The sequence below is a fragment of the Phytophthora sojae genome (assembly GCF_000149755.1).
Source record: "Phytophthora sojae unplaced genomic scaffold PHYSOscaffold_6, whole genome shotgun sequence".
Lineage (NCBI taxonomy): Eukaryota > Oomycota > Peronosporomycetes > Peronosporales > Peronosporaceae > Phytophthora > Phytophthora sojae.
The window spans coordinates 3,335,097-3,351,412 of record NW_009258120.1 but is presented as its reverse complement, the minus strand read 5'-3'; the positions used below and the strand labels follow the sequence as shown (position 1 = coordinate 3,351,412).

The following is a 16,316-nucleotide window of genomic DNA, read 5'->3' as shown; positions in this document are numbered from 1 at the left end:
CGACCGTCGAGAGCTTGTCTGCGGGGGAAACTGCAGTGCGGACACTTTCGCATGTGACGGAGCGGAAGTTCAGAAGGCAAAATGTATCAAAGCTGAAGCAGAGGCTGAAGCTGGAGGCTTTCAAATCCGCTCGGCGCTGCAATAGACGCGCGCCAGAGTGGCGTGTCGACGGTGGCGCTGTCACGCTTTGCGGGCGGCGAGCAAGCGGGCCAGCGGCTGGCCCGGCGCCGCATGCTCACCGTGAGCCCGGCCGGCTCGCCTAGGGCCCCGAAAGCCGGCGCCGCGCCCCAGTTGTCGCGCCATCCTGCGCTTTGCGCGGCCGGAACTGCAATTGCAGCACGTCCGGCCCGTGACGCGCCGATGTTTCGCGCCGCCGAACTTGGCGCACCGATGGCCAGCAGCCCGGCGCGCGTCGTGCGTGGCCGGTCTCTGCTGGCCACGATGGTTGAAGTTCTCCGTTTGACCAATCGCCAGCCTGCATCGCGCGTTTTTCTGCACGCCGCGCCACCATTGGCCCAAACGGACGGCGCCCAACGTCAGCATGCTCCGAGAGCCGCGCCCTTATATCTTTGAGCGGCTCACATCTCAATTTGCCGCGTCCCGCCGAAGCCCCTCGAGAAGCTCAAGCAAGATGTTCACGTCTGCCCTGCGTGCCAGCCTGCGCGTGCAGCGCCTCGGAGCCATCAAGATGGCGCAGTCCACGCCCGCCGCCTTCGCGAAGCCCTTCGCGCTGCGCACGTTCGCCAACGCGACGGCCGCGTCGCTCGGCATCGAGAAGTTCGGCGTGACGAACGCCAACACCAAGGTGCACCGCAACCTGAGCTACGACGAGATCGCCGCCCACGAGGAGAAGAACGGCGAGGGCCAGTTCGTCAAGAACGGCACGTACACGATCGACACGGGCAAGTTCACGGGCCGCTCGCCCAAGGACAAGTACATCGTGGACCAGGCCCCGTCCAGCCAGAACATTTGGTGGGGCGACATCAACCAGCCTGTGAGCGCCGAGGTGTTCGATGAGCTGTACGAGACGGTCACCAAGCACTACAGCTCGGCCGAGAAGGTGTACGTCTTCGACGGCTACGCCGGCGCCAACCCGGCGTCGCGCAAGAAAGTGCGCTTCATCACGGAGCTCGCGTGGCAGCACCACTTCGTGACCAACATGTTCCTGCGCCCGCAGACCAAGGAGGAGATCGAGAACTTCGAGCCCGACTTCACCATCGTCAACGCCTGCAAGGTCACCAACAAGGACTACAAGAAGCACGGCCTCAACTCGGAGGTCTTTGTGGCCTTCAACATTGAGAAGGACGTGGCTGTCATTGGTGGCACGTGGTACGGTGGTGAGATGAAGAAGGGCATCTTCTCCATGATGAACTACTGGCTGCCGCTCGACGGCATCATGGCCATGCATTGCTCGGCCAACAAGGGCAAGAACGGCGACACCGCCCTCTTCTTCGGTCTGTCCGGTACGGGCAAGACCACTCTTTCCGCCGACCCGCAGCGTTACCTCATCGGTGACGACGAGCACGGCTGGGACGACGAGGGCATCTTCAACTTCGAGGGCGGCTGCTACGCCAAGACCATCAACCTGAGCCAGGAGAACGAGCCGGACATCTACAACGCCATCAAGCGCGACGCTCTGCTCGAGAACACGTTCGTGGACGCCGAGACTAAGGAGCCCGACTTCTACAACACGTCCAAGACGGAGAACGGCCGTGTGTCGTACCCCATCTACCACATCCCGAACCACGAGCCCACCTCGAGCGGCGGCCACCCGTCCAACATCGTGTTCCTCACGTGCGACGCCTACGGTGTGCTGCCGCCCGTGTCCAAGCTGAGCGACGGTCAGGCCATGTACCACTTCCTGTCTGGCTACACCGCCAAGGTTGCCGGCACGGAGCGTGGCGTGACGGAGCCCACGGCCACGTTCAGCGCCTGCTTCGGCGCTGCCTTCCTGCCGCTGCACCCCACCAAGTACGCTGACCTGCTGCAGAAGAAGCTGCAGAAGCACAACACGTCCGTGTACCTTGTCAACACGGGCTGGACCAGCGGCGGCTACGGTGTGGGCAAGCGCATGAGCATCAAGGACACGCGCGCTTGCATTGACGCCATCCTGGACGGCTCCATCAAGGACTCGGAGTTCTCGGAGGACCCCAACTTCGGCTTCAGTGTGCCCAAGAAGCTCGGCGACATCCCCGAGAACGTGCTGAACCCGCGTGAGGCCTGGAGCGACAAGGCCGCGTACGACGCCACCGCCAAGAAGCTCGCCGGCATGTTCGTGGACAACTTCAAGAAGTACGTGTCGCCCGGCGTCACCGACTACTCCTCGTTCGGCCCCAAGTTGTAAGTTAGTACTGTAGTATGCGAGAGAGGCTAGAGCGTGGCGACAGAGCTGCCATCAACACCTCGCGAGCGAGCTAAAGCAAAGAAGCCTTTGTGAAAACTACCCTCGCGTGCGTGGTTTCGATGTCCTGGCCTTTATGCAGTCAACGTCGGTATCAGCTGCATCCTATTATACTTGTCCATTGACACCCGCTGGCAAGTTGTACGCACACGATGCCTAACTTTGATATCGATCAGCCGCAAGTTCTTGCAAGCGTTGCAGACTGCTACAGTTTTGCAGGCTGAACGTCGCCTCCACGTCTACCAGCTCGATGGTGATGACCAGAGTACGTACTGTATGCTTGTTGTTGACCTTTCACGGTGATCAGACACAGGTTTGAGACGTCTACTATACTACGTCTACAGGTGCAACAGAGCTTTCAAGTGCGTGATCGGAAGAACTGTTGCGTCACCATAGCAAAGTCTGCAATGAACACGAAGCATTGTCATCGCCTGGCATCCAAGACAGCAGTGTCTATCGTATCTCAATAAAATATATTCTCTACAAAGTGTACCTGTCGCGCTACGACTGTCCTGCCGCCTCCTTCTCTTCTTCACCATCCGGTGTCTTGGCCTCAAACACAATGGTCCGCGTCACTTGCTCGCCCACTTGGTTCACTCCGAGCGCACGTTCAAGAATGCCCGCGGACTTGCGCTCGCGTCGCTTCGGTGTCTTGGGCTTGTCGTGAATGCTCTGGAGGTGGTGCTTCAGCACCGTCTTGTAGCCGAACCGCGCCGAGCAGCCCTCACGCGGACACGCGAAGCGCTTCGACTTACGCTCGTCGTGCACCGCATTGTAGTGCGCCATGAGGTTGGACGACCGCGTGTAGGCCTTGTCACATCCAGCCATGGGGCACACGTACTTCTTGCGGTCGTCCAGCGACTCGAAATGGGTTCGCAGGTGAGCGCGCAGATACTGCTTCCGGCTGAACGTCTGGTCACACACGAGGCACACGTGGGCAGATGAAGGCGTAGAGGGCTGCTTTGTGGCGGCCGCGTCGCTGTCTGCAGCACTCGGTTCCTTTTCACTGCCGTGCTCCGCCTCCTTGTGAATCTTGAGCTCGTCCTCGTCGAAGCAGATCTCGCCGCACTCGCACACGAGGATCTGCGTGTCCGCCTCCCTGTTGGCTGCGTGTGTCCGCTGGTGCCGGTTCAGCAAGAACCTCTTGAGAAACCTCTCGCCACAGTCCTTGCACTCGAAGGGGAGTACGCCCGTGTGTGCGTACGAGTGTGCTTGCAGCTCGCTCTTCTTCTTGAAGACCTTCAGGCACTCGGAACACTCGAACGGGCGGTTCACGTTGCGGTGCGAGCGCTTGGTGTGGCGCGTCAGCCCGTGGTTGTACGTGAACCTGGCCTCGCACAGCTCGCACTTGAAGGGTTTACGCTCCTCCAGCGTCTGCGTCGAGCCGCGGACGTGCACCGCCTCGAAGTGCCGCGTCAGGTGCTCGCGCTTCGAGTAGCGCTTGGAGCAGCCCTCGCGGCGGCAGGCAAAGGGCCGGTGCCGCGTCTCCTGGCTGTGTGCCACTAGCTCTGCTGCACACGAGAAGGCATCGCCGCACTCGGCGCACACACAACCGGGGCTTTCGTCGTCGTCGTCGCTTGCCATCTCTGTGTCGGGCGCTGCGGCATTTCCAGTCGGCGCTTTCGCCACGTGGAGTAACCTGCTTGCTGCTTCATTTAGGCGCCTTCGCTTGGGAGGTCTTGCAGCAGCCACCGGGGACGGCGCGTGCTCCGACGAGAGCAGCACGCGCACCGCGGACGCCATGGGATGGCGATGACCACCAGTGGTTGTGCCACAATGTGGCTTAGACTACATGCCACAAACAGTTCGATGTGGCGGGTCGGCCCGTTTCAAATAAACCCGCCACAATGTACCGTATATGTTGTGGTCCACACCAGTGCGACCTTGAAGCGACGCACAAAACGATAACCGTCCGAGGAGTCCGCGGCGTCGCGCTCCAAGGCTCCGAGGCTGCATATTCCCAACGTGCTGCGGCACGCCGACGAGCTCTTCCGCGCCATGTTCAAGAACACCTTCCAGTCGGGCTTCCTTTCCATCCTCTACAGCATCGGGTGAGTCTCTGTCTGCCTCTCCCTCCTATGTGCGTCAGCGCTGTATATGGAGGAAGAAGTTGACTCAATGCTCTTCTTGTGTCTACGCTGGCTGCAGGAGCAAGCCGCTGCAGATCTGGGACAAGCAGGTGCGCAATGGCCACATCAAGCGCATCACGGACCAGGACATCCAGTCGTCGGTGCTGGAGATCATGGGCACGAACGTCAGCACCAACTTCATCACGTGCCCGGCGCAACCGGCCAAGACGCTGGGCATCAAGCTGCCGTTCCTCGTCATGATCATCAAGAACCTCAAGAAGTACTTCACCTTCGAGGTGCAGGTGCTGGACGACAAGAACGTGCGCCGCCGCTTCCGCGCGAGCAACTACCAGAGCTCCACGCGGGTCAAGCCCTTCATCTGCACCATGCCCATGCGGCTCGACGAAGGCTGGAACCAGATCCAGTTCAACCTCTCGGACTTCACGCGGCGCGCTTACGGCACCAACTACATCGAGACGCTGCGCGTGCAGATCCACGCCAACTGCCGCATCCGCCGCATCTACTTCTCCGACCGCCTCTACTCGGAGGAGGAGCTGCCGCCCGAGTTCAAGCTCTTCCTGCCCGTGCCCAAGGCCAACAATGCCACGTCCAACGAGCAGCAGAGGGCGCCCCCTGCGCCGGCTGAGCAGTCGATGTAGACGCGTAGGCAATTTGTTGCCTAGATCGGATCAACTATAGGCTCTACAAGTTTACTCTCCTAGGTCACCCTAATCTATTAGCTTTGCCTTACTCGATGCACACGAACGAACCAGGGTTGAAGTGCAATACATTGGGTTGTCAAAGGCTCTAGCTACTCTCTAGCAGAAGCATTGTGGCTGAAAATATTGTTCTGTGCTGGTGCGTTGACTCACTTCCGGGACTTCCCCTTGGCGAACTGGTCTGCGAGCCACTCGATGCCTTCTTCCACTCCACGCCCGGTTACCGCATTGCTTGCCCTGCGCGTGCATAACAAGATACAAAAATGGTTACCTTGCGTATGGCGTTCAAGAGCATGACTTCGGTCACGTACGTAATGTGCCAGGATTTGCTGCCAAGGTTGTCGAGTTCCAGCAGCTGCATGCACTCGACGGGTGTGAGCGCGTTGGGCAGGTCCATCTTGTTGGCAAAGAAGAGGATGGGGACTTTCTTGGACGCCAGCTCCTTGTGCTCCACGAGCTGCTCGAGCTCATCCTTGGCCACGCACATGCGGATGGTGTCCGTGGAGTCTAGCACGTAGATGATGGCCTGGACGTCGCTGTAGTAGTTCTCCCACAAGCTCCGGTAGCGGCTTTGGCCGGACATGTCGAACACGGTGAAGTTGAGGTTGGACTTGGTGAACTCCTCCACCTGGAAGCCGATGGTCGGGACGACCTCGCGCGCCTGGCTCTTCTTGGGCTTGAGGTGGTTCACGAGCGTCGTCTTGCCGCTGTTGTCCAGCCCCACCACGAGGATGCGGACCTGGGTCTTCTTGATGCCCAACGCACTCGCCAGCAGCTTGAAGAGCCCCATTCCTTCCGTTCCTAGAGACGATCGCGTCCTGTGAGCGAGAAGTTTGTTTATCTGTTTATGGCTCTCGACCCAGGCCCCTGCGCGTCGAAACCCCGCCAAGAAACGACACCAAAGTCCGCTAATTTTAGGGAGCTATGTCAAGGCTCACGCTCATGTTGAAGTGGTGAGACGACCTTACCATTATTGCAGGCAGTGAATGAAATGAATTATGTTGTCGACAATCCGGAGGTTAAGCAGTCCTAAGCTGATGCTGCAGACTGAGGTCGTGGGGTCATCTGCAGCGGCAGACCGCCGTCCATGAAGAGTCCCGATTTCAGCACGTAGCCTCGCTCCTGCTTCTCGCCAGGTGCGATGGCTACGTGAAAACGACTGAGTGTGGTGGCGAGGAAGAGCTTGGCCTCCAACACGGCCATGCCCATGCCCAAGCACACCCGCGGACCAGCTTGAAAGGCAGGAAATTCGTACGCGCTCGGGCGCTTGGGCATCTCCAGCCAGCGTTCAGGGCGGAATTCGAGCGGATCATTGCCCCAAAGCTCGCCGTTGCGACCCATGAACCACGGACTGTAGACGACGTCGACGCCTGCAGGGACGAAGGTGCCGTCGGGAAGGTAGTCGTCCTTCACAGCGTTCTTGACGTTGAAGGGTAGTGCTGGGTACAATCGAACGGCTTCGTACACGACGGCTTCGAGGTATTTCATCTCTTTCACTTGATCAAACGTGAAAGTTGCGTGAGTCGACCCAGTGTTCTCCTTGGTCGACTCCAGCTCCTCCACAATTTGCTTCTGGACTCGCGGGTGCCGAGCGATCGCGTAGAAGCTGTAGGTGAGGCACTCAGCTGTCGTATCTCGGCCAGCAAAGACGAACGTCAAGAGGATGGACCGCAGCGTTTTAGGCCCCAACAAAGACGCAGCGTCAACCTTCTGGTCTTTGGTGCTTTCGAAAGCAAGCTCCCGAGCCTTGCGGATGAAAAGTGACAGCAGATCTGACCGTGCGTTGATTTTCTCTTGAGATTCTTGTAGACGACGAAGCAAGACGGTGTCAGCGACTGCCCGAATCTCACGCGTGCGACGTCGTAGCTCTCGCTCACTGGGCATGACCCATCGAAGCAGCTTGTAGTACTGTTTGACAAAGAGCCTCTGTGCGCAGTGCGTGTTCACGAACCCCATGTGCTCCGCAAAGTTTTCCGTCCCCTCAATCTCGCTCAGAGGGAGACCAAAGGCGACATCGAAGATGGAGTTCAGCGTGTACTTGGCACTGATCTCCTGCATATCGCAGCAGAAGCGCTCGTCAGGATCCTCTCGAGCTCTCGACTCAGTCGCTTCGGCTTGTGCTGCCAATAGCGTCTCCTCTGCGTGTCTGGCAAATACTTGTTCGGTGAAGATGCGGAAGTTGGCGGTGGTGAACACTTTCGCCGCCACTTTGCGTTGCAGTCGCCAACCAGCACCTCCATCCGGAGCCTGGGCGTGGTGATTCACAGCGAAGAACGAGTTCTCGAAGATCTCTTGAAAGGCATCCAGAAACCCCTGAGGCTTCACGTAATTGTCGAAATTGGTCGACAAGATGTGCTGGACGTCCTTCGGGTCCGTGATCTAAGTAGCAAACGCCAATTAGAACACACAACCGCGCCGTAGCCAATGCAACAAGTTACGCACGTAGATGGCTCCATCGAAGAAAAGGTGCCACGGCATCTTCATTCGACCGCCATGCTGCTTAAGCAGATCCTCCTGGTTTGCAACAAAACACAAAACATCATTAGACTCCAGCATTGAATCGACTAGCGACAAAATGCTCAATACTTACCAAGAAATGGTACATGCGGTCGCGGTTCTTGATGTACGCTGGCATGTTGCCAAGTAGCCAAACCCCTGGGGGCCCGCTTAGAGGTGCCAACCCACGCGCAATACGCAGTTTGTGATGCAATGACGTTGCCATCTTCACCAGCAGCCTCGCGGTGGCGACCGTGAACAGGAACTTCATGTTCATGCTCATGGACAGAGGTTCATCAAAAATCCAAGAGCTCAGAAAAGGCAGCGGTGACTGCATGCTGCTGGAAGGAGTGGAGCTTGGGGGTTTTGGGGGAGAAATTGGAAATGAGTTGGAACTGAAGGCGCATCGCTAGACGCACCTGCAAGTGAAAAGGTATCCATTTTGCGGTTTCGATTATCGAATTAACAGTTTCAAATTGAAGTTCTACCCCCGCGCTCCACCGATAAAAAAAAACTGGGCTAGGGACTCCAATCTTCCAGGCGTACATGAAGCCCAGTTCACCTCGAGCGGATTACCCGATTGTCATCTACCTTAAAAACTTCAAACTGTGTAGTTTAAGGACTAATAATGAGCTAGCAGCAGCATTTGAATGAAGTTCCAAGCAATCTATGTTTCGCGCTGTCGTACTACAACGCGTAGGCACCGTTGTTCTATTCGGTCAGCGCGCCTATACCCGTTGCGATAAAACACAGACTCAGTGCGTGGGCGTTCAATCGTCCGTGTGACCATGGGGTAGCACGTGAATAACTACTGCAAGGAAGTTGTCAATTTGCAGCACTTCGAGGTCGGGCACATACCGCACAAACTCGATGTTATCGATTTCTACGCCTTGGATGTCCAGGCGCTTCATGTTTCTGTTGATTGCACCGCGGCCAAAGCGCCAAGGGACTCGCTCTCCTGGTAAAATCTACAATCATGAGTCCGTCCAGGCTAGGGCGCAATTTCGAAGTGAAGATTCTGGAGCTGAGCATCCACCACCAACCAAGATCAAGCGCAGTGTTGCCAAGGGGTTCCAGGTGACATGCTCTAGAAGGTGAGGGTTTCTGTGGACAAAGTCCATTCCTGGACTCCAGGGTACTCCCCCGAGAGTGTCAGAGAAATCGACTTCGGGCACGTTATTTGCCCCAGAGACGGCGAATCAATCGCAGACACTTCAGCTCTGACGAATAAATCTTCGTTGGTTCGGGTGGCAGCACCAGTGCCCTCACTTGCATCAGTCGTCCAAGTCTCGAAATGTTTTTCTGTCTCGCGTCACTTAGATCCAGCTTCGTCATTCAAACATTTGCTCGCGAAACTCGGACTGGTCGGTGCGGCGACAGAGCGTTGATACATGGCGCCTATCAGTGACAGCAGCGCGCCCTATACTCGGCGTTGTCGAGCAGCGACAGTAGCGTTGGGTCTTTACTGTTCTTTGTCATTTCCGTTTAGATCTGTCGAATCGGATTCACTATTGATCTCGGCACCCGTTCTGAAGATACACCAAGATCATACATTTATCATTTTGCTAGTGCCTGATGAGTGGGAGAACAAGTCCTCTCCAACATTTACATGTAAGTAGAAAGAAGGTCTTGGCTGGAGCTGATGGAAGTTAGATGGCTCCGGATACAGCGCCGACAAGGGGCGAGCTGGTCCCTTGCGCAGACTTGAGCCAGCAGGTTCCTCCGCTCTGAGTGGTCCACGTGAACGCCTTGCATCCTGACGTCGCACGGCAAATATCGCAGCAACCAGCACCAGTTCCACTGGGAGCACTGGGGGTGCTAGAGAGATCATTGCCTTTGTAGTCGATGTCGTTCACAATAGTGCACGTGGCCGTCGAAGAAGAGCTGACTTGAGCTGACCGAGCGCCGCTCTTGCTAGTAGTGCCGCTCTTGCCACTCTTCAGCCAGCACGTACCCGAATTGTAGTTCGTCCAAGTGTAGGCCTTGCATCCAGTCTTGGCCTGGCAAACAGCACAGCAACCCTCAGCCGTACCGCTGAGCGCACTGCCGAAGTCGTTGCCGGTATAATCCACGCCCTCTTCGATCGCAGTGCAGGAAGAGGTAGAACCCCCACCACCATTGCCGCCGCCACCCCCGGTTGATCCACTAACCACAGCAGACTTGGCACCGCTTTTGGTAACTCCGGAGCCCTTGGAGCTCTTCAACCAGCAAGTTCCGCCGTTGTAGTCTGTCCACGTGTAGGCCCCGCACCCGCTGGTCGCCGTGCAGATCGAGCAGCACCCGTCCACAGAAGCGCTGGGCTTGTTGCCGACATCGGCTCCAGTGTAGTCGGTGTTGTCTTCAACCGTAGAGCAGCCAGACGTCGACGAGGTCTGAAGCACAGCCGAAATGGCGCCGCTCTTGCTTTGGGTACTTCCCTTGCCGGACTTGAGCCAGCACGTGCCTCCGGCGTTGTCGGTCCACGTGAACGCCTTGCAACCCGAGGTGGCCGAGCAAATAGCGCAGCATCCGGAAGCTGCTGAACTCGGAGCATTGCTCAGATCGTTGTTCAGATAGTCCACGCCGTTCTCAAAGCTCGAGCAGGTGGAGTTCGAGCTGCCACCACCGCCGCCACCATTACCGTTGGCAGCTATGTAGCTCTTGGCTTGGTCAGCGGCCTCACGACCAATGTACATGATGAAGCTGTACGGACCCACAGTACCGTCGCGCATGGCACTCGCGTCTGCCACGAACACGTTGGCCATGCCAATGACGCGCAGCTTTTCATCGGCACATCGGTTTGAGTCCGCGGTATTGCTGGACGCGTAGCAGCTACCGCCGAAGTGGTGAGTGATCCGAGCGCCGTAGGACTGGACCCAGTTGGCGACGGTAGTGTCATCTGACCCAGAAGCAGACAGGAAGGTGGCGCCTTGAGCCACCATCGCCTTGACGACGTTCTGCGCGTACGACTGCATCGCAGCGAGGTCGCGACTAGTGCCGAAGTACGCGTTTCCTTCATTGAAAGCCTTCCAGTTGCCATTGCTGTCGAATCCCGAGGCCGCTCGACCTTCAGGGTTGTTCACGTACAGCGAGAGCGTGAAGGCGTCCCCGCGGTTATAAAACTCGCCGAATCCGGTCGTGAGCGCGGTGGACTGGAACTCATACGCGCGGCCTTGGACATCGTAGTTCTCGTAGCTGATCAGCGTTGGGCCTGAGCTAGTCCACGGACCTGAGAAGCTGCTCATGTATTGATCTGTCGCTGAAGTCGGCCGGTTCTTGAACTGGAACGAGCTCATCTGTGGGTGCGAGAAGGAGGCAAACACCACATTCGTGTCGAAGAGGTTCCGCCCCACGTTGGCATTCGTGACCCAGCCAGCCGCTTGGGAGACTCCAGCGAAGCCATTGCGGCCGTTTAGAAGATTGAGCTGAGAGGCAGGACCAATGCCGCTCTGAATCAAAACCTTGGGCGTACTCAGCGCTCCGGCAGCCATGAGCACCGTGCCTCGAGCCGACAGAAGCGCTTGGGTCCCGCCGTTGTAGACGACGCCAGTGGCCTTGCCACCCGCAGCACGGAGAAGATAATCGACTTTGGCTCCGGTGAGGAGCTTTACGTTGCTTCGAGAGCTCATCGCTCCCCAGAAAGCAGCGGCAGGAGTGTCGCGCTTGCCGTTCTTGAAGGTGAACGGGGCGTGACCGAACGTCTTGCTCTTGCTGTTGCGGGCACTAGCGTCGTTGATGGTACGCTCCGCGTATCCCTTCGCCAGCAGCGCCTTCGAGACGATGTTGTATCCTTCCTGCGTGTACCAGACGCCGTTACTCGAAGGCTTGTCCGTGTGGCCGTGGAGCTGCTCGTTCTCATCCATCTTGGCGACCATTTGAGCCGCTGAAAATGGCCACTGGGTCTGCGTGACGTACGCGTCCGGCGGACGGAAGTAGAGCGCGGCGTTGATGGACGAGCACCCACCTACAAGCTTACCGAGCCACATGTAGGCGTCGGTGATCCAGTCCACTCGGTACTGCTCATTAGCCGCGTTGTAGATGGTGTTGTCGAATTCACCAGGGATATCAAACTTGGTCAGGCCGCTGCCCTGGGCGTAGCTGGGGCTGTCGGTTCCGCCAGTGGCAGCCAGAGACTTCGGACCAGCTTCGAGGATCAACACGGAGACGGTCGGGTCCCTCGACAAGTACTCGGCCGCCACGAGACCACCGGGCCCACTGCCCACCACGATGGCATCGTAGGTTTGAGCCGCAGCGATGTGGGCCGCTAGAGCCAACAGTGCTCCAGTCCACAGATTGAAGCCTCGGAGGCGCATGCTTCGGCCGCGAGAAGTGAGAGCTGATCAATGAGGCTTGGACAGAGAGGATTCGGGAATGGAGGCGAGGGAGGCACAGCTATTGTAGCTAGCGGAACGAGACCCTGAATCCCCGGAAGACGGCGGGAAGGCATGTGCTTGAAGCCGTTGCTGGGCGAACCCATATGTACCCGCACAGGTCTGTGGACGAGCAGCTCGAGCAGGCACGGACAGCAAAAATATGCTGCAGCAAGTTTCAGCGACTGGGTGCGTTTTCTGAAAGCAGGCTGCAGTGCATGGCGCGGGTGGCGTTTCACAAAATTTGCCGAGCCAACTCAATGGTGAGCCCAAGGATTTTGTGCTGGCATGGGTTGCGTCTGTGGTATCCGATACATTCGTCACGACCGAAGCCAGACGCTGTTCAACAGACCAGCGTAGTAACGATGTGTCGGATTTCGTTGACCGAAGCAATTGCTGTGCACGTGGCCTCCACGTACTCACTGAGCACTGCCGCATAAGATGAGTGAGCCAAAACACATATTTTTGCGCGATCACTGTGCCCGAGGGGCATTTATACAACATCGTGGTTGTTGCTTGAGGTCTTAGACGTTCAAAACGTTGTACATCGAGCTCGAAAAATCAAACAAAACTGGAAAGGATCCAATGCAAACTATTATAAGTCTGTATCTAGCATAGACAATTCGACCAGTTTTTTTTTCGTACCACCAGCTCCATCTTTGTTGTTTGCTTCACTTCCTGCTCTTGGCGTCGCCGGAGCCGCTGCGCCTCACCTGGATGTCGATCGCCGACGCTTCCAAGACGCACGGGAAGTCCGTCAAGGAGAACGGGTCCAGCAGCGTGGCCCCGTTCAGGCAAAGTTGCTGCTCGTACAGTGCACGTGTCAGCAACTAACTTACCCCAACAAGAACCCTTCGTGCAACATGCAACTGCCCTCACCGTTTGCTCCTGCTTGAGGTCGTACTCGTCCTCGAGGAAGGCCTTCAGCACGGCAATGGTGTGACCTTTCTTGAACTGGACGAGCCCAACAAACAACACCTCAGCACGTCCACACAGCGACGGCCGATGACTTTGAAGCCCCTTACCTCGTTCGTCACCGTCGAGTCGTCTGGGAGCAGGAAAGTGATCTACTCGATCGACCACCTCGTTAGTACGGCCGAGCCCGCGTGCATGTACATGTACCACTTATCTCCATCGTACCTTGATAGGCTCTTCTTGCAGCGCCATGACATCGTCGAACTTGCTCTCCTCGCCCCTGCCCACAGCTGCATCCTTGCTAGCCGCAGTCAGCAGCCCCAGGTCAAGCACAGGCTGCGGCATCTCGTTACGGCTTCTGCGCCTCTTCGATCTAGTTAGATAACGCGACGAATAACGGTTAAGTATGTGGCACAGCTGTTAAGCACAGCTGCGTATCGGTTATGAACCGGTAAGGCGCCAAAAAGTTGCCGCAGCATAGGTCAATTAGCGCGGCAGAATGGAGGCGGCCGGCGGCGCTGCCGCTCTGCGGGCGGCGTTCGATGAGCTGCTGGTGTTCGAGCAGGACTTCGACACGGCCATGCAGATCCTCATGTTCCAGGACGAGAAGGTCGCGCGCCTGTCGCTGGAGGACGCGGAGCACGCGCGCAGCCGCCGGAGGGCGACGAGGAACAGAGGCGCCGCGCGCAGCCCCAGCAGGAAGCGCCGGCGCACAGGCGCGTCGCAGTCGGCGAGGGCGGATCCTCCTAGTCCGCCCTTGAGCGGCTTCACGCAGAGCAGCGAGACCTGGAGCCTGACGGCGAGTGCAGAAGCGTCGCTAGTGGTGGACGCCAGCGCCAGCGATTTCTTAGCGGCTGCGACGTCGACGCAGATGAGTGAAAATGGGAAGATTGCGCAAGAAAATGAAGTGGAGGAGTCGGTGGCGTTGAGCGCTGCGACGCAGCCTGCCGGTGGCGATATGAGCGGAGCTGGCGGCGCCGGGCGTGGCGGGAGCTCCACGATGGTGACGAGTCTGTTCACGACGGGGTCCGGACGCGCGGTGTCGGTGTCCAAGGAGCGGCTGCAGGCGTACGAGACGAAGCTGCAAGCGGCGGAGGAGTCGGTGGCGTTGAGCGCTGCGACGCAGCCTGCCGGTGGCGATATGAGCGGAGCTGGCGGCGCCGGGCGTGGCGGGAGCTCCACGATGGTGACGAGTCTGTTCACGACGGGGTCCGGACGCGCGGTGTCGGTGTCCAAGGAGCGGCTGCAGGCGTACGAGACGAAGCTGCAAGCGGCGGAGGAGTCGGTGGCGTTGAGCGCTGCGACGCAGCCTGCCGGTGGCGATATGAGCGGAGCTGGCGGCGCCGGGCGTGGCGGGAGCTCCACGATGGTGACGAGTCTGTTCACGACGGGGTCCGGACGCGCGGTGTCGGTGTCCAAGGAGCGGCTGCAGGCGTACGAGACGAAGCTGCAAGCGGCGGAGGAGTCGGTGGCGTTGAGCGCTGCGACGCAGCCTGCCGGTGGCGATATGAGCGGAGCTGGCGGCGCCGGGCGTGACGGGAGCTCCACGATGGTGACGAGTCTGTTCACGACGGGGTCCGGACGCGCGGTGTCGGTGTCCAAGGAGCGGCTGCAGGCGTACGAGACGAAGCTGCAAGCGGCGGAGGAGTCGGTGGCGTTGAGCGCTGCGACGCAGCCTGCCGGTGGCGATATGAGCGGAGCTGGCGGCGCCGGGCGTGACGGGAGCTCCACGATGGTGACGAGTCTGTTCACGACGGGGTCCGGACGCGCGGTGTCGGTGTCCAAGGAGCGGCTGCAGGCGTACGAGACGAAGCTGCAAGCGGCGGAGGAGTCGGTGGCGTTGAGCGCTGCGACGCAGCCTGCCGGTGGCGATATGAGCGGAGCTGGCGGCGCCGGGCGTGGCGGGAGCTCCACGATGGTGACGAGTCTGTTCACGACGGGGTCCGGACGCGCGGTGTCGGTGTCCAAGGAGCGGCTGCAGGCGTACGAGACGAAGCTGCAAGCGGCGGAGGAGTCGGTGGCGTTGAGCGCTGCGACGCAGCCTGCCGGTGGCGATATGAGCGGAGCTGGCGGCGCCGGGCGTGACGGGAGCTCCACGATGGTGACGAGTCTGTTCACGACGGGGTCCGGACGCGCGGTGTCGGTGTCCAAGGAGCGGCTGCAGGCGTACGAGACGAAGCTGCAAGCGGCGGAGGAGTCGGTGGCGTTGAGCGCTGCGACGCAGCCTGCCGGTGGCGATATGAGCGGAGCTGGCGGCGCCGGGCGTGGCGGGAGCTCCACGATGGTGACGAGTCTGTTCACGACGGGGTCCGGACGCGCGGTGTCGGTGTCCAAGGAGCGGCTGCAGGCGTACGAGACGAAGCTGCAAGCGGCGGAGGAGTCGGTGGCGTTGAGCGCTGCGACGCAGCCTGCCGGTGGCGATATGAGCGGAGCTGGCGGCGCCGGGCGTGACGGGAGCTCCACGATGGTGACGAGTCTGTTCACGACGGGGTCCGGACGCGCGGTGTCGGTGTCCAAGGAGCGGCTGCAGGCGTACGAGACGAAGCTGCAAGCGGCGGAGGAGTCGGTGGCGTTGAGCGCTGCGACGCAGCCTGCCGGTGGCGATATGAGCGGAGCTGGCGGCGCCGGGCGTGGCGGGAGCTCCACGATGGTGACGAGTCTGTTCACGACGGGGTCCGGACGCGCGGTGTCGGTGTCCAAGGAGCGGCTGCAGGCGTACGAGACGAAGCTGCAAGCGGCGGAGGAGTCGGTGGCGTTGAGCGCTGCGACGCAGCCTGCCGGTGGCGATATGAGCGGAGCTGGCGGCGCCGGGCGTGGCGGGAGCTCCACGATGGTGACGAGTCTGTTCACGACGGGGTCCGGACGCGCGGTGTCGGTGTCCAAGGAGCGGCTGCAGGCGTACGAGACGAAGCTGCAAGCGGCGGAGGAGTCGGTGGCGTTGAGCGCTGCGACGCAGCCTGCCGGTGGCGATATGAGCGGAGCTGGCGGCGCCGGGCGTGGCGGGAGCTCCACGATGGTGACGAGTCTGTTCACGACGGGGTCCGGACGCGCGGTGTCGGTGTCCAAGGAGCGGCTGCAGGCGTACGAGACGAAGCTGCAAGCGGCGGAGGAGTCGGTGGCGTTGAGCGCTGCGACGCAGCCTGCCGGTGGCGATATGAGCGGAGCTGGCGGCGCCGGGCGTGACGGGAGCTCCACGATGGTGACGAGTCTGTTCACGACGGGGTCCGGACGCGCGGTGTCGGTGTCCAAGGAGCGGCTGCAGGCGTACGAGACGAAGCTGCAAGCGGCGGAGGAGTCGGTGGCGTTGAGCGCTGCGACGCAGCCTGCCGGTGGCGATATGAGCGGAGCTGGCGGCGCCGGGCGGACG

At 59.6% G+C, this 16,316-nt stretch overlaps 8 protein-coding genes across 8 annotated transcripts; 3 read left to right on the top strand and 5 right to left on the bottom strand.

The window, feature by feature from the left end:
• Positions 1-631: 631 nt before the first annotated feature.
• On the top strand, positions 632-2,442 carry PHYSODRAFT_562373 (hypothetical protein; the record flags this gene model as incomplete). Its single annotated transcript, XM_009533076.1, has 1 exon — positions 632-2,442. The coding sequence occupies one exon, from the start codon at positions 632-634 to the stop codon at positions 2,342-2,344; it is 1,713 nt and encodes a 570-aa protein (XP_009531371.1). The 3' UTR covers positions 2,345-2,442.
• A 460-nt stretch (positions 2,443-2,902) lies between these two features.
• On the bottom strand, positions 2,903-4,144 carry PHYSODRAFT_511885 (hypothetical protein; the record flags this gene model as incomplete). Its single annotated transcript, XM_009533075.1, has 2 exons — positions 2,903-3,959; positions 4,041-4,144. The coding sequence occupies 2 exons, from the start codon at positions 4,142-4,144 to the stop codon at positions 2,903-2,905; spliced, it is 1,161 nt and encodes a 386-aa protein (XP_009531370.1).
• A 255-nt stretch (positions 4,145-4,399) lies between these two features.
• On the top strand, positions 4,400-5,129 carry PHYSODRAFT_512812 (hypothetical protein; the record flags this gene model as incomplete). The annotated part of the gene is made up of 2 exons (XM_009533074.1): positions 4,400-4,452; positions 4,550-5,129. 2 exons carry the CDS (start codon positions 4,400-4,402, stop codon positions 5,127-5,129), a joined length of 633 nt encoding a protein of 210 aa, XP_009531369.1.
• Positions 5,130-5,338: 209 nt separating this feature from the next.
• PHYSODRAFT_256755 (hypothetical protein) lies at positions 5,339-5,979 on the bottom strand (the record flags this gene model as incomplete). The annotated part of the gene is made up of 2 exons (XM_009533073.1): positions 5,339-5,426; positions 5,501-5,979. The coding sequence occupies 2 exons, from the start codon at positions 5,977-5,979 to the stop codon at positions 5,339-5,341; spliced, it is 567 nt and encodes a 188-aa protein (XP_009531368.1).
• Positions 5,980-6,218: 239 nt separating this feature from the next.
• PHYSODRAFT_511464 (hypothetical protein) lies at positions 6,219-7,911 on the bottom strand (the record flags this gene model as incomplete). Its single annotated transcript, XM_009533072.1, has 3 exons — positions 6,219-7,568; positions 7,632-7,703; positions 7,780-7,911. 3 exons carry the CDS (start codon positions 7,909-7,911, stop codon positions 6,219-6,221), a joined length of 1,554 nt encoding a protein of 517 aa, XP_009531367.1.
• A 1,423-nt stretch (positions 7,912-9,334) lies between these two features.
• On the bottom strand, positions 9,335-11,977 carry PHYSODRAFT_316871 (hypothetical protein; the record flags this gene model as incomplete). The annotated part of the gene is made up of 2 exons (XM_009533071.1): positions 9,335-9,595; positions 9,836-11,977. 2 exons carry the CDS (start codon positions 11,975-11,977, stop codon positions 9,335-9,337), a joined length of 2,403 nt encoding a protein of 800 aa, XP_009531366.1.
• A 728-nt stretch (positions 11,978-12,705) lies between these two features.
• PHYSODRAFT_335628 (hypothetical protein) lies at positions 12,706-13,294 on the bottom strand (the record flags this gene model as incomplete). The annotated part of the gene is made up of 4 exons (XM_009533070.1): positions 12,706-12,837; positions 12,914-12,988; positions 13,060-13,101; positions 13,175-13,294. The coding sequence occupies 4 exons, from the start codon at positions 13,292-13,294 to the stop codon at positions 12,706-12,708; spliced, it is 369 nt and encodes a 122-aa protein (XP_009531365.1).
• A 154-nt stretch (positions 13,295-13,448) lies between these two features.
• On the top strand, positions 13,449-16,290 carry PHYSODRAFT_335627 (hypothetical protein; the record flags this gene model as incomplete). The annotated part of the gene is made up of 2 exons (XM_009533069.1): positions 13,449-16,243; positions 16,272-16,290. 2 exons carry the CDS (start codon positions 13,449-13,451, stop codon positions 16,288-16,290), a joined length of 2,814 nt encoding a protein of 937 aa, XP_009531364.1.
• Between the last annotated feature and the right edge of the window lie 26 nt (positions 16,291-16,316).